General features: G+C 41.2%; 1 protein-coding gene across 1 annotated transcript in view; it reads right to left on the reverse strand.

Moving 5' to 3' along the window:
* Positions 1 to 3,649, reverse strand: part of prkx (protein kinase X-linked) — a 57,737-nt gene extending 54,088 nt beyond the window's left edge. The window contains exon 1 of the mRNA XM_063009411.1: positions 3,073 to 3,649. Coding sequence (XP_062865481.1) covers positions 3,073 to 3,232 — 160 coding nt within the window. The 5' untranslated portion in view covers positions 3,233 to 3,649. The remainder of the gene's footprint in view (positions 1 to 3,072) is intronic.
* Between the last annotated feature and the right edge of the window lie 12,718 nt (positions 3,650 to 16,367).

Below are 16,367 nucleotides of genomic sequence, written 5' to 3' on the forward strand. Positions count from 1 at the left end.
CCCAAATCCCCCAAACCCCCCCCCCCCCCCCCCCCCGATCGGAATCGGCTATCGGTCGATGTCCCTGAAAGGAGATCGGAGATCGGAATCGGTGCCAAAAACCCCGATCGGTCCATCTCTAATTTTAACGTCATGTTTTACATTCATGACAGGACAGGTAGTTACTCGTCACACAAGATTCATCAGTTCAAGTTTATTAATGTCAAACACAGTCATGGACAATTTTGTATCTCCAATTCACCTCACTGCATGTCTTTGGACTGTGGGAGGAAACTGGAGCTCCCGGAGGAAACCTCGCAGACACGGGAGAACATGCAAACTCCACACAGAAAGTACCCGGATCGCTTAACCTGGAAATCGAACTCGGGACCTTCTTGCTGCGAGTGCTACCCACTGGGCCACTGTGCTGCCCTTCTGGCACATAATTTGCCATAAACTCAACTGGTAAACATTTATTGACTGTAGCTCATCTGTTGCTTTGTAAATGTGTATGCATACCACCTCCTGTACACCACTTAACCATTGAAAGGTCTCCTCCCTGCCCCCTGGACCAGATGATGTTTGGGTGACCACTATCATGGTACTGCATGTACTGGGATAAGGGCAGCAAGTGCAGCAGTGTTATTGGGATGTTTTAAACACCTCAAAGTTCATGCTGGGAAGAGAATAGTGCTCCATTCTAAAAATAACACCAACAGCGTTCTGTATCAGAAGGTGTCCAATGATAAATGATTACAGGGAGAGTAACACATAGCTCTAATCTCTAACTGTACATCTACAGCGAGTGCTAACAGGTTGTGTTCCTAATATGAATACAAATACTTCCACGAATAAGTGTGCAAATGAGAATATGTGCATATATACACCGATCAGCCATAACATTAAAACCACCTCCTTGTTTCTACACTCACTGTCTATTAGATCAGCTGCACTTACCATATAGAAGCACTTTGTAGTTCCACAGTTCAGCACTGCAGTGACACTGACATGGTGGTGGTGTGTTAGTGTGTGTTGTGCTGGTATGAGTGGATAAGACACAGCAGCACTGATGGAGTGTTTAAACACCTCACTGTCCCTGCTGGACTGAGAATAGTCCACTAACCAAAAATATACAGCCAACAGCGCCTCATGGGCAGCGTCCTTTGACCACTGATGAAGGTCTAGAAGATGACCAACTCAAACAGCAGTAATAGATGAGCGATCGTCTCTGACTTTACATCTACAAGGTGGACCAACTAGGTAGAAGTGTCTAATAGAGTGGACAGTGAGTGGACAGCGCTGCTGTGTATGATCCACTCATACCAGCACAACACACACTAACACACCACCACCATGTCAGTGTCACTGCAGAGCTGAGAATGATCCACCACCTAAATAATGCCTGCTCTGTGGTGGTCCTGTGGGGGTCCTGACCATTAAAGAACAGGGTGAAAGCAGTCTAAAACAGTATGTAGAAAAATAGATGGACTACAGTCAGTAATTGTAGAACCAGTGCTTCTATATGGTAAGTGGAGCCGATAACATGGACAGTGAGTGTAGAAACAAGGAGGTGGTTTTAATGTTATGGCTCATCGTGTATGTACTTGATAGGTGTACCTAATAAAGTGCTTGGTGAGTGTTTGTCAGGGCTGGCTTTTAAGCATGATGGCCTGTAACACTTCCAGTAGTTACACCCCTGATATTTGGGCCTACAGGTAGCATTTAAGTACAACATATACAGCATACAACATATTGTTTTATTTACTATGATAATACCACATTAAATGTTTCTGGGTTTTAGTTTGTTTTTGTCATTTGGTCAGACGCACTTATCTGTCAGTGCCACTGGGCTGTTCTGTGCCCATACACAATAACTTTTCTCTCTAGGAGAAAGTGGGCCCAAAGCAGGTCAGAAAAAGCTCCTGAAAGCATAACAGAGCCACCAGACTTTCTCTTTGTAGGGGTCAAGCATTCAGACCCGTAAGATTCTCTTGGTGTATACAACACTTGCCCAAAACACAAGCCTGCAACACAAACACTGCATTTTTCAAGCAGTCAGTGGACTGGCACCCTGTCCAGTGTTTATTCCTGCATTGCGCCCTGTGTTTTTGTGTGGCACCACCCATCTTCCAAAAGCATACAGTTGTTAAATTGGCAAACGACATGGTGAAACAGCTGGAACGGTGGGTCATAGGAACACTAGTTTGCTTTTCATCTCATCGCTATTTGTAAACATGTTCTCCTTGGTTTTCGCCCAGATTTTCCAATTCATCCCAGCTCCCGAACACATACAGAATGTGGACTGAGAGCTCGGAATAGCTCTAAGGTGTAAATGAATAAATAATGGGTGCCACAAGACCGCCACAAGACCACCACAAGCCTGACCAGAATAAAGCAATTAGTGCAAATGGATAAATAAGTGTGTGTCAGTATATGTGAGTGTAGAGTGTGTTGCCCTGCAGTGGACTGGCACCCTGTCCAGGGTTTATTTCTGCACTGCACCAAGTGTTTTATGTGTGGCACCACCCATCATCCAAAAGCATACAGTTGTTAAATTGGCAAACGACATGGTAAAACAGCTGGAACGGTGGGTCATAGGAACACTAGTTTGCTTTTCATCTCATCGCAATTTGTAAACATGTTCTCCCCGGTTTTCGCCCAGGTGTACCGATTCGTCCCAGCTCCCGAACCCTGAACCTCAAGACCCACCACAAGCCTGACCAGGATAAAGCAATTAGTGCAAATAGATAAATAAGTGTGTTTGTCCAGGGTCTATTCCTGCATTGCGCCCAGTGTTTGTGTGTGCCACCTGACCTACATTAACATTTTTGACATTTTATCCAAAGCGACTTACAGTAGTGGGACAGTATGCAGTCTGGGCAATTTAGGGTCTTGCTCAAGGGCAACAGCAGCAACCTGGCAGTGGTGGGGCTTGACCCAGTGACATTCTGATTACTAGTCCAGCACCTTAACCACCAGGCTAAACTCTTGTCAAACTCTAATCAATATCATATGGGCATGTCGACCAGTCCTGGCAGTGCCAGCAGGTGGTAAGGGTTCCTTCTTTTATTTCAGTGTGATAAATGAACTCACCCACTGTGGCCACTGTATCAAAGTCTTCCAGAGAGTAAGTCCTGTTGTTGAGAGCTAGTGATGCTGCCATGCTAGATAAGGTGGCACTGGTTGATGAGTCTGTATCCTCATTACTCAATGTTTTGCCCTTTGTTGTTGTTGTTGTTGTTGTTGTTGCCATCTTGCCATAGAGTGGTCTTGACTTTTACTAGTTATTCCAGTTCCTTCTTTTTAAAAATCACAAGCTGGTAAGGTCCATCTTCTTTGTTTATAAACAGCAGAACCAGATTCAGATCCTCTCTGGTGTGGCATGATAATCGGTGAACCCCTAAAAACATGCCATCCTCACTTCCTATGTGACTCCTCTATAGTCTGTGCCAACGGAAATGTCAGTTACTTTGTAGCCACGCGCTGTAAACAAAGAAAAGACTGAATACAAGAACAAAAACTTCGCTTTTAACACTCTACACTCCGAATTCTGTGGTACACCCGATAACCCTCGGTCCTTTTCCCTCTCTGCCAGGCATTTAAAACGTTTAAATAATTCACTTCGCCCTCTTCACCAAGCCGAAACCCGAACCAGGACTCCCTTCAAATAGCTCGCCTAACGCTAACCAAACCGACAATGAGTTCAACCCCTGAGTGACAACCCAACCGACCAATCAGAATCAGCGCACGCTCTAAATAAACCAATGGCGACTTCAATTGGGTGGGACATAAATAAAGGATGGATCCGAGGGCGTCTTCTCTTCAATATTCTCACACATGTAAATACAGGCCACGTCCCAATTTTAGATCCGGCTTAATGCAGAGGAATTTGGTTCGGGACGCAGCCCAAACCCCACCTCAATAAATGTGGGATTAAATTAAGGTGGAGAAAAATGAAAGTATGAAATGAAAGCAGCTCAGTTTCCTTCCTGTCCTGTAACTTCTCTGTTTCTACTGTACAAGGAAATAAATCACATCTGGTTTCCAGGTTACAATATAAACGATTACAAAGAAATCAAAACAATGAGCTTTAATTAATGTATTCATTTTTTAGTTTGTTTCTTAAAAAGTTTGACAGGTTTTATTTATATCAAAATAAAAATAGCATTTACCCATTTTTAATTAGATTTTCATTTATTTATATATATATTTTTTGTTTCTTTAAAGTTTTGACAGGTTTTATTTATATCAAAATAAAAATAGCATTAGGGATGTTTATATATTAGTAGGAATATCTATCCATTTTTTATTACATTTTCATTTATTTATATATATACGTATATATATTTTTTTGTTTCTTTAAAAGTTTGACAGGTTTTATTTATATCAGAATAAAAATAGTATTAGGAATGTTTATATATTAGTAGGAATATTTATCCATTTTAATTTAATTTTGGGCAGCACGGTGGCTTAGTGGGTAGCACAAGAAGGTCCTGGTTTCGATCCCCAGGTGGGGTCCTTTCTGTGCGGAGTTTGCATGTTCTCCCTGTGTCTGCGTGGGTTTCCTCTGGAAGCTCCGGCTTCCTCCCACAGTCCAAAAACATGCAGTCAGGTTAATTGGAGACACTGAATTGCCCTTTAAGTGAATGGGTGTTTATGTGTGTGTGTGTGTGTGTGTGTGTGTGTGTGTGTGTGTGTGTGTCTGCCCTGTGATGGTCTGGCGCCCCGTCCAGGCTGTTACTGTGTGCCTTGCGTCCATTGAAAAGCTGGGATAGGCTCCAGCAATTTAATTAATTTATTTATTTTGTTAGTTTCTTTAAAAGTTTGACATGTTTGATTTATATCAAAATAAAAATAGCATTAGGAATGTTTATATATTAGCAGGTATATTTATTCATTTTTAATTTAATTTATTTATTTATTTTGTTTTTTTTTAAGTTTGACAGGTTTTATTTATATCAAAATAAAAAAAGCATTAGGAGTATTTTTATATTAGTAGGAATATTTATCCATTTTTAATTTAATTTAAATGTATTTATATATTTTTTGTGGTTTGTTTCTTTAAAAGTTTGACAGGTTTAATTTATATCAAATAAAAATAGTATTAAAATGTTTATATATTAGTAAAAATATTTATCTATTTTTATTTTAATTCATTTATTTATTTTGTTTGTTTCTTTAAAAGTTTGACAGGTTTTATTTATATCAAAATAAAAATAGCATTAAGGATGTTTATATATTGGTAGGAATATTTATCTATTTTATTTTTCATTATCTCATTTTCGTTTATGGCCCTACTAAATTCAGAGGGAAATTTGCTTAATTATACAGACCTTCATCACAGATTTTTTTTTGTTTGTTTAGTTGCTTTAGTCTTCAACATCTTGGACATTTTGACTTATTACTGCTAACTGAATTGCTGTAGGATTGCTAGGACCACCTCATAGTTCAAATTAACCAGTAAATGTCAGGCACCTGAATGCTACGTGAATTAAAAATGTTACATTTTTCAGCAAATTGCATATTACACAAGAAAGGCTCATTTCACATGATGCGATTGTCACGGCTATGAATTAGGTAGGGCCTTACTCATACCTCATGTCCAGTACTTCATTTCCCTTCTACAAAGTATATCATTGTACCCAGGCACATTACAAAGCTGGAGCACTATATCCATTACTGACATGTTTTGTGCATATGGCGTGCTTCTATATTGTATCTACTGTATATAGTATACTGTATATGCACATAACTCTAAGAAACATCCACTCCTGGGCTATCTTAATATACTCATTCAGTGCAGCTGTTTGCTTCTTCAGCAGCACTTAGGTTACACGGAGGCTCTCACAGAGCAAAACCCCACTCCACCCCCCACCCCCCCCCCCCCCCCCCCCCCCCCCCCACACACACACACACACACACACAGGGCTTTTAGACTGGCGTTGACTTACTGACCTACTGGCAAACACTGACTCATATTTCACTGTGCTTGCAGTATGCTCCTCTGTAGACCAGTGTGCCTGTAGTTTTACTTCTGCAGGAGGCTACGCCAACCAGTTTGAATACATGAGCCTCTGTGTGAACACCATTTTACCGATTATGATACCACTTTGGTGTGAATAGTACAACAAAAGCAAAAAGGCACCATCAACTCTGTAACCAGTATAAAAAATAGCAAAACACAACAGTAAATCTGACTAATTGGGAATGAAGACCATTAAATATAGAAACAAAAGAAACACCAGCAAATACAGAAACGCGCCTGCAAACATAAAAAACACACACAAGCAAAAATATACCAGCAAATACAGTATATAAACACACTATTATTCTTGTGCAAGATTGTAAATTACATTTACATCACATGTCTATCTGATTTTCTCAAAAGATGAAACGTGAGCCATTAGTACAGTTCATGTAGCTAATATTTACTTATATAAAGAGACTCCAAATTGAGCAAATACTCTACGCTAATGAAACGGACATGCTTAAAACTAATAATGGGTTAAAATGTTGGATATTAAATATTAAATTATATCCTTTAGCTTCACTAACCATCCCCCTCTATGTGTGGGGGTAAAAATATATATACAGTTAAGGTCAAAATTATTAGCCCCCTAGGAAATTTTAAATATTTCCCTAAAATACTGCCCAATGTTTGCAATATTCATAAAATTTCATATAGTAAATCATTCATCAATGATATGGCCCCATTTTGGTACACTTTAGAATGTAAAATAAATATTCAAGATTTCTTTATGAAAAATCTGGTGAAAACTGAGATGGTCAAAATTATTAGCCCCCATGTGATTTTGTGCTTTCAAAACAAATGAACTGGGTTTGAAACCACACCTGAGCAGTCAAATAGGTTTGAAAACACACCTGAGCAATCAATTAGCACTGAACCTTATTTAAGTGAATCCAAGAAGCAGAGTTAGTATCATTTGACTGCTTGAATGAAAGGGATACTCAAGGGTTGCTCAATAATCTTTGTAAGAAGCAATATCATCATGCCAAAAAGCAAAGAAATCAGTCTGGACCTCAGACAGAAGACAGTGGACCTTCATCTTCAGGGGGACGGATATACTGCCATTTCCAAGCGTTTCATGGTTTCTAGAACAGCTGTGCGTTGCATCATCGCAAAGCACAAAGAAACAAAGTCTGTTAAAAATAAACCTGGCCGTGGTCGAAAACACAAGATTTCCAAAACTTTGCAGCAAAAAATAATCAGAGATGTCAACAAGAATCCCCGGACCTCTGCAAAGATGATTGTTGCTGAGTTGGCTTCCTCTGGACTTGATGTTTCATGCAAGACTGTTGTGAGGGCTCTTCATCGTGGTGGACTTCGTGGTCATCGTCCAAGAAAAACCCCGTTGCTCTCACAGCGGCACACCAAAGCCCGACTGAACTTTGCCAGAGACAATCTGAAACATAAGGGTGAGTTTTGGAAGTCTGTCCTTTGGTCTGATGAAACCAAACTTGAGCTGTTTGGGCATATGGATGCTGCTTTTGTTTGCGTAGGAAGGGCGAGGCCTTCAACCCTAAAAATACTGTCCCCACAGTGAAGCATGCTGGTGGAAGCATAATGCTGTGGGGCTGTTTTGCTGCTTCAGGGACAGGAAACCTTGTTCGGGTGCATGGGACCATGAAAAAAGAGGATTATGTGGATATTTTGAAGAATAACATCAAGACATCTGCTGCCAGTCTAGGGTTAGGTCATCGCTGGGTCTTCCAACAAGACAATGACCCGAAGCATACATCAAAGTTAGTCAAAAACTTTTTGAAAGACACCAAAATCAAGGTTCTGGAGTGGCCCTCCCAGAGCCCTGATTTCAATCCGATCGAGAATCTGTGGAGGGAGCTTAAGGTTCGGGTCCATGCTCGGAGACCAAGCAATTTGCATGATCTTGAACAATTTGCCAAGGAAGAATGGGCTAAAATCCCTCAGGAGACATGTGCCAACTTGGTTAGAAATTATCAGAAGAGGTTGTTGTCAGTTTTGGATCAGAAAGGCTACACTATTGACTATTAGTTGTTAGAGGGCTAATAATTTTGACCATTGCATTTTTTGCTTTTTTCTTGTTTCAGTTCAGCAAACCAATAAAAATGTTCATTTGACCTTATGCAGATGTTGTCTTTGATCTTGTGGATGCACACAAACTATAAACACTTAAGGTTATGGCCCATGTCATTGGAAGGATAAAGGTTTTATTTGAATTCATAAGGGGGGCTAATAATTTTGACCTTAACTGTATATATTATGCAGCCCTAATTCTTGAATGCTAAATTCCAGTTTAATAAAAAATCTATTCCTTATTAAGGTTAGCAAAGGGGGCGCTCTACTAAGTACTAAATACACTTGTCAGGAGAGGGTCAAATTATATTAAAAGTGGCATTTTGTGTTGAATAAAAAAAAAAAATAGGCATGTTAAACTATTTAAATGATATACACTGATCAACCATAACATTAAAACCACCTCCTTGTTTCTATAGAATCACTGTCCATTTCATCAGCTCCACTTACCATATAGAAGCACGTTGTAGTTCTACAATTACTGACTGTAGTCCATCTGTTTCTCTGCATCCGTTGTTAGCCCCCTTTCATGCTGTTCTTCAATAGTCAGGACCCCCACAGGACCACCACAGAGCAGGTATTATTTAGGTGGTGGATCATTCTCAGCACTGCAGTGACACTGACATGGTGGTGGTGTGTTAGTGTGTGTTGTGCTGGTATGACTGGATAAGACACAGCAGTGCTGATGGAGTTTTAAAACACCTCACTGTCCCTGCTGGACTGAGAATAGTCCACCAACCACAAAATCTCCAGCCAACAGCACCCCGTGGGCAGCGTCCTGTGACCACTGATGAAGGTCTAGAAGATGACCAACTCAAACAGCAGCAATAGATGAGCGATCGTCTCTGACTTCCCATCTACAAGGTGGACCAACTAGGTAGGAGTGTCTAATAGAGTGGACAATGAGTGGACACGGTATTTAAAAACTCCAGCAGCGCTGCTGTGTCTGATCCACTCATACCAGCACAACACACACTAACACACCACCACCATGTCAGTGTCACTGCAGTGCTGAGAATTATCCACCACCCAAATGATATCTACTCTGTGCTGGTCCTGTGGGGATCCTGACCATTAAAAAACAGGGTGAAATCTAAAAAAAAAGTATGTAGAGAAACAGATGGACTACAGTCAGTAGTTTTAGAAGTACAAAGTGCTTCTATATGGGAAGTGGAGCTGATGAAATGGACAGAGAGTGTAGAAACAAGGAGGTGGTTTTAATGTTATGGCTGATCAGTGTATATATTTATATTATTGTGTTACAAGTAGAGATTGTTGTGAGCTTGGTGACCCATCTGTTCTGTTCACTTGTTCAGAAAAAGGGGGGGGGGGGGGGGGGGGGATCTACTGTACGTCACATCTGTCCTTTTTTTTTTATACTAAAGCAATTCCTAAATAAAAGGGATATCCTCCTACAGTAAAAGAGCGCTATGTTTCCTTACATCTTGCCGATGCCTTGGACGATATATACAAACAGTGGCACAGTGGTTGAGTGCAGGTTGCACAGTCTGATTGGCCTACAGGGTAAGGGGTTGATCCTAGCCTTCGGATGCTGTCTGTAAGGAGTTTTACATGCACCATGTGTCTGCATGGTTTTCCTTGGTGCACCATAGTTTCCTTTCATCTAGAAAAAAAATAACCTAAAGGTACAAAAGGTGGCCTGGCTACTTTAAATTGCCCCTAAGCATGACTGATGATGCCCCAGAAACTCACTGGCTCCCTGAGCAGGTTCTATTCCAAATTTTTGAAGGTGAGAAAATAAATGCATTCATTTGCAGACGTCTCTCTAAACATGTTACTGATGTGTACAGAGTCTTCTTCTTCTTCCTCGGCCTTTGTCCTGTTCGGTTGAGGGGTCGGCTCTCGGCGGATCATGATCCGCATTGATTTGGCACAATTTTTACGCCGCATGCCCTTCCTGACACAACCCTCCCTATTTTATTCGGGCTTGGGACCGGCACTACAATGCACTGGTTTGTGCATTCTAGCGGCTAGGTGCATACAGGACAATTCAGTGTCTCCAATTAGCCTAGCTGCACTCCGCACAGAAGGGACCCGGACCGCCCCACCTGGGGATCAAACCCAGGACCTTCTTGCTGTGAGGCGACAGTGCTATCCACTTAGCCACAGTGCCACCCCACTGATGTGTACAGTGTACCATTTATTTTTTTATAACACTATCTTTAAGTACATGGCCGCTCAGAAGCTCATGCGTATGCTAAGTCACCTGAGCTGCTCAGGCCAGGCTTCCTGAATCATGACGCTTCGGATTGTTGAGTTTTATTTGCCACTATATGATAGCACGGCTCGGTTCCTGGTTCCATCTGTGTAAGTTAATGAGATGCTCATGATGGAGCTGGCTAAGTGTGTAATTATCATTTAATGCAGCTGGGAGAAGCGTGGAACCAGTTCTGCTGGCCAGCCTCAGCCTCTCGCCATCTGTTTGGTGGTTAGTGTCGCCCTCTAGCTGCTACTGCTGCTACTACAGCTGCTTGCAAATGCAGATGTTTACTTTTTTGGCCAGTCGATTCAGGGCAGATGTAGAAAAATTTATGTATTTATGATTGTGATTTATCACAATATTTGCTATAACTCTTCATAACTTTTAATATAAAACACCTTCTAATATATGTACAACCCCAAATCAGAAAAAGTTGGGACAGCATAGAAAATGCAAATAAAATAAAAGTGCAGTGTTCCTTACATTTACTTTGACTTTTACTTGATTGCAGACAGTTTGAACCTGAGATATTTCATGTTTTGTCTGCTCGACTTCATTTCATTTATTAATAAACATCCATTCCCGCATTTCAGGCCTGCAACACATTCCAAAACAAGTTGGGATGGGGGCAATTTAGGGCTAGTAATGAGATGAAAAAACTACATAATGATGTGATTCCAAACAGGTGATGTCAACTGGTGATTGTAATCATGGTTTGGTACAAAAGCAGCATCCAGGAATGATCAGATGATCTCCAGTTTGTTTGAAATGTTTAAAAACAATGTACCTCAAAGAAAGATTGAAAGGGATTTGCATATTTCTCCCTCTACAGTGCATAATATCATTAAACCATTCAAGGAATCTGGAGGAATTTTAGTGCGTGAAGGCCAAGGGCACAAGCTTAAGCTGAACTCCTGTGATCTTCCACCCCTTAGACGGCACTGCATCAAGAACCACCACTCACCAATAGCTGATATAATCACATGGGTGAGGGATTACTTTGGCAAACCTTTGTTAAGCACTACAATACAGAGTTACATGCACAAATGCCACTTAAAACTTTACTGTGCAAAATAGAAGCTTTATGTTAACCATGTCCAGAAGCGGCATCGACTTCTCTGGGCTCGGAGGCATCTAGGATGGACCATCACACAGTGAAAACGTGTATTGTGGACAAAATAGCCACTAATGCATTGCTGCTTTCACATCATCATCACATGAAAATCTTCTTTCCCTTAAAGCTTCTTTGAGCAGTTCAAAAAGCTGGAAATCAGATGCAGCTAAATCCGGACTATAAGCTCAGTCTCTCAGACACGACCAATTACTACTCCTCCCATTCTTTTTGCTCAGTTGGACTAGCGTAGTTGACCCCAGGTATAATCACTGATCAAGTGGTGAGTGTGAAGATGGATTAGTGGCATTTTGTGTTCAAGAGCGTTCCGGCCTCGAGTACCCACCATGATCCTGATTAAGATAAAGTGGAAACAGAAGACGAATGAATGAATAAAATTAATCAAATCTGAGGGATTGACACTCTGGAAATAGTTTGGACAGTAATGAAATGCAGCCCTGGTTTCGGATCGTGAATTTATTAAGTAAGGGACGACATTCAAGCAAAAAGTAAGGCACGGATTTAAAAGAGAGAGAAAGCACTGCGAGAATTCCCTTCAATCTGTCAAATTGTACCTTGAGGAAAGCCTTTCCTCTGTCAAACTGAACCAAACATCTTCCTTTACTTCTTTTTTATGAGCATCAACTCAAAATAACAGCAGGCGGCAATAAAAATAAGACATTTACAAGGAGACAATAGCTCCTTCCCACACACACACACACACCTCACACACACAAACATGCACACAACATCAATGCTGTTTGTGTTAGCGTCATCCAATTATCCAGTGAGGGTGAAGATGTAGCGGCTTTGCCTACACCGATAGAACAAAAAGAACACGTGGTCGAGTCTCTCGGAAGCTGTTGATTAGTCTGGAGCCCAGAGGGACTGAATTGCAGATGGCACTCTGCATGTTTTATGAGACGCTCAACCCGTGCGTTTGTGCCGGGAATATCAAGGTACCCGGCGGAACAGGTGAAACAGTGGCATCATACAGAGATGATTTAATAAGCTAAAAATTCAAAGAGGTTATAAAGCGTACTGATCAGAAAGTGAAGATTATATCCAGACTGCACCCGTGTCGGGCTGATTTAGATGAGAACCCGAAGCCGGCGGACTAACTGTGAATCTAAAAGTACCTGCACGTGCCCTTAGGTTTTATATTAATGCTGCAAAAATGTTATTCTGATGCACTAGCACCACAAAGACCAAAGTTTGGGTGCTCTAGACCAGGGTTTTTCAAACCCAAAAAAAGGGTCGCAGAGACATTTGCTAAGGGCAGTTAATGCTTTTGTCTTTGTGAGGTGAACATCTGGGGTCTTTTCTCTTTCTGGGTGTGGAATATTATATTGTAGGTCCAGAGTTTTACCTGCTGCCTACGTGGTGAGGCATGCTCCGCCTAATTTGAGTAACTTGCCATCTTTAAAACCCACCCATTTACTAGGCCCTCTTTATTGTTGCTATAACTACTCACTTTGGATTGGTGCATTCCTGACTAACCATCCCCCCTTCTAGGGGGAAGCAATGAGGGGACATGAATCACAATTTATTTCACATTAATATCTGGCAGGGATGGCACAGTGGCTAAGTGGGTAACAACTGTCTCCTCACAGCAAGAAGGTCCTGGTTTCGATCCATAGGTGCGGCGGTCTGGGTCCTTTCTGTGCAGAGAAATGTTCTCCCCGTGTCTGCGTGGGTTTCCTCCGGGCGCTCCGGTTTCCTCCCACAGTCTAAAAACATGCAGACACTGAATTGCTCTATATGCAAATGGGTGTTTGGATGTGTGTGTATGTGTGTCTGCCCTGCGATGGACTGGCGCCCCGTCCAGGGTGTTACTGTGTGCCTTGCGCCCATTGAAAAGCTGGGTAGGTCTAATTTAGTCTAAATTGACTCTCACTCACTCACTGTCTTAACTGCTTATCCAATCAGGGTCGCGTGGGGTGCTGGAGCCTATCCCAGCTTTTCAATGGGCACAAGGCACACAGAAACACCCTGGATGGGGTGCCAGTCCATCGCAGGGCAGACACAAATACATACACACACATACAGTACACACACCTATTTACCTATAGGGCAATTCAGTATCTCCAATTAACCTGACCGCATGTTTTTGGACTGTCGTGGGAAACCCACACAGACATGGGGAGAACATGCAAACTCAGCAAAGAAAGGACCCGAACCGCCCCGCCTGGGGATCGAACCCAGGACCCTCTTGCTGTGAGGCGACAGTGCTAAATGGAAACTAAGAATATATAGCCCTTCTGTAAGTCAATCTGGATGAAATGATTAAAAGCAGATCCACGGGTCATATCTACCTGTGCCACCCATAACTTATGCATTTAATCCCAATTAAAATAATTTAAAACTACATTTTAAAAGCCATACGTCTCACTTACTGTTGCATATTTCTTTCTTTCTAAAAAGTCTAAAGACAAACTGCTATTCTTATGTTTTTATTCCTGCGCTAAAGCTCGGTCTAGGTTGTTTTTCAGTGGTGTGTACAGATAACACAAAGACACACATTAATGCACTGTTAAACCCGCTCACACACACACAAAAAGTCGTGAAAGTGATGGACTCTGATAGCAAAATGGCACGTCAAGCTGAAATACTGTTTAGTCTGAGACAGAATGTCAAACAGAGAAAAAAGAGATTTGACTTGTGCCATAGAGTATAATGGTGAATCAGTGGGTTTGTTTGACAGTCATTTAGAACTTCTATTTTTTCCAATGAAGTGTGGATTTAAAAATTCTTTAAAAAATGTAGTGGGTATTCAAAAAGGAATAAAATATAAAACGGTCCATTTTAAAGGCAGTCTGATATCATACAGTTGTAGCGGAAACGTGATTGAAAGACTTATTACTGGATTAAAACTGGACATTGTCTTCAATTTCTCTGCATATTGAGATCTCCAGAGACGGTTTATCTCCAGAGACTGTTTGTGACGTTCCCCCTGGGAATGTCTCCGAGTTTACAACCCCAGAGGGAACCATAAAAGGCCTTTGTGACCTGGACCGTTACTCCCCAGGGGATCTTTTATGACTGATCAGAGCTCTATAATTGCCAAGGTAATCTGTGGCCTTAAGCAGACCGGGGCATTAAGGTCAGCTCTCGGGTGCCGGCAAGTCTGGCCAAATGCCACCATTAAACCCTGATTGTTTACACTTAAAGGATGCTAAAGACATAAAGCCACTTTTACGAGTCCAGAGGCCCGAGACAATGTGTGTCCACACACACACACACACACCCACACACACTGTAATTCAGAGACTGGAACAATATGGAAAATGAACTAAAATAAGTTCATTCTAACCAAAGGACCTTCTTACAATTACTTTGACAAATTTGTATGTGTTATGATACAAGTGACGTGTGGCTTCGTTTGTTCTATTTACTCTTCATGGACCTCATACCAGTGTTAAAGATGTGAAGACCCATACTGTATGCTTTGATTCAATGTGTGTGATTTTTGTGTATGTGGTACTGGCATAATCCATGAATGACTTAAGATTTTCTTGTATAATTTTAGGTACTATTAAGAGTTGAGTTAGAAAACTTCCACAAAGATCTAACTTTTACAAACTTAATTTGTAAACTTAATCAACTCATGTATTGTTGTATCTTAGCGCCACCTGCTGGTTGTCAGTAGTTAAAAGTACATGGTGGGAGGAGCCCTGTCGCCACATGACCTCAAAGAGAAATGTAAACTTATTGGCTCTGCCTTAGGTAACTCCGCCCTTCTTTGAGAGGTTTAAAAACCCAAGGCGGGCCTTTGTTAAAAAAAGAAGAAAAAAGAGAAGGAAGAGAAAAAGTTTTCCATGAACAAAGAGTAGGATGGAGTGAGTTCAGGCTGTTCCGGAAGGCCACAAAGGCCATTGAACAAAAGGGAACACATGGTAGCATGCCTGCTAACCATTAGCATTCACAAGTTTGGGTTAAACAAAGTTCGCGTACGGACAAGCAAAGTCCTTATTTGACTGCGTGTAGGAATCCAACTTTTTAAGGAAGTAGCACGTGGTAACCGGAGGATCCGAACCTGTTCAGAGACCAAGCGAGGAAAGGTACATCATTTGGCCCCAACGGACACCTTCTGTACGCGTGTGTGTTCGAGATTCGTCGGTGGAGAGACGTTAGGACCGCAAGTGTTCTACGGATCCAAGGCCGAAATAGAATCAACCAAGATGACCGGCGGCGAGGTGATCTAAACTGGGGTATTCCGCTTCTACCTCCTACGGCTTACGGCTCCAGGTGACACGGTTTATGTGCTCTTGTTAAAAAGTTGGGTTTCACTACAAATGTTTTATTCGTTACACTATTTTCGTATACTCTTTAATTAGATCTTAGAAGGGTTTCCTTCCATCATCCCATCGTAAATCTCACCCTAATTGTACATAATGGCACATCTAACATGTATGCATAAATCTAGGCCACTTAGGTAGTAAGCATTGTATTCATAGTGTTATTGTTTGTTTAATAAACATTATCATTTTATGTAACTTGGCACGGTGTTTTTTTATTGCTTTGAGGCGAGGAATAGTCCATTTTAAAGAACTTACAATCAGAGAAAAGAGACTTGTTTACGTATGATATTTTAAAACTTAGGTTCCCAGCGGTCAACCTTTAAATCCAAAATCGCTGGTGGTGCTCCGTTATAAAGGCTATTAATTATATAATTAATTAATTATATAATTAATTAATCGATCATTATTTTAATCCAATTAATACTACACAGTGTATCACAAAAGTGAGTACACCCCTCACATTTCTGCAAATATTTCATTATATCTTTTCATGGGACAACACTATAGACATGAAACTTGGATATAACTTAGAGTAGTCAGTGTACAGCTTGTATAGCAGTGTAGATTTACTGTCTTCTGAAAATAACTCAACACACAGCCATTAATGTCTAAATAGCTGGCAACATAAGTGAGTACACCCCACAGTGAACATGTCCAAATTGTGCCCAAATGTGTCGTTGT

Source organism: Trichomycterus rosablanca, chromosome 15, assembly GCF_030014385.1.
Source record: "Trichomycterus rosablanca isolate fTriRos1 chromosome 15, fTriRos1.hap1, whole genome shotgun sequence".
Classification (NCBI taxonomy): Eukaryota; Metazoa; Chordata; class Actinopteri; order Siluriformes; family Trichomycteridae; genus Trichomycterus; species Trichomycterus rosablanca.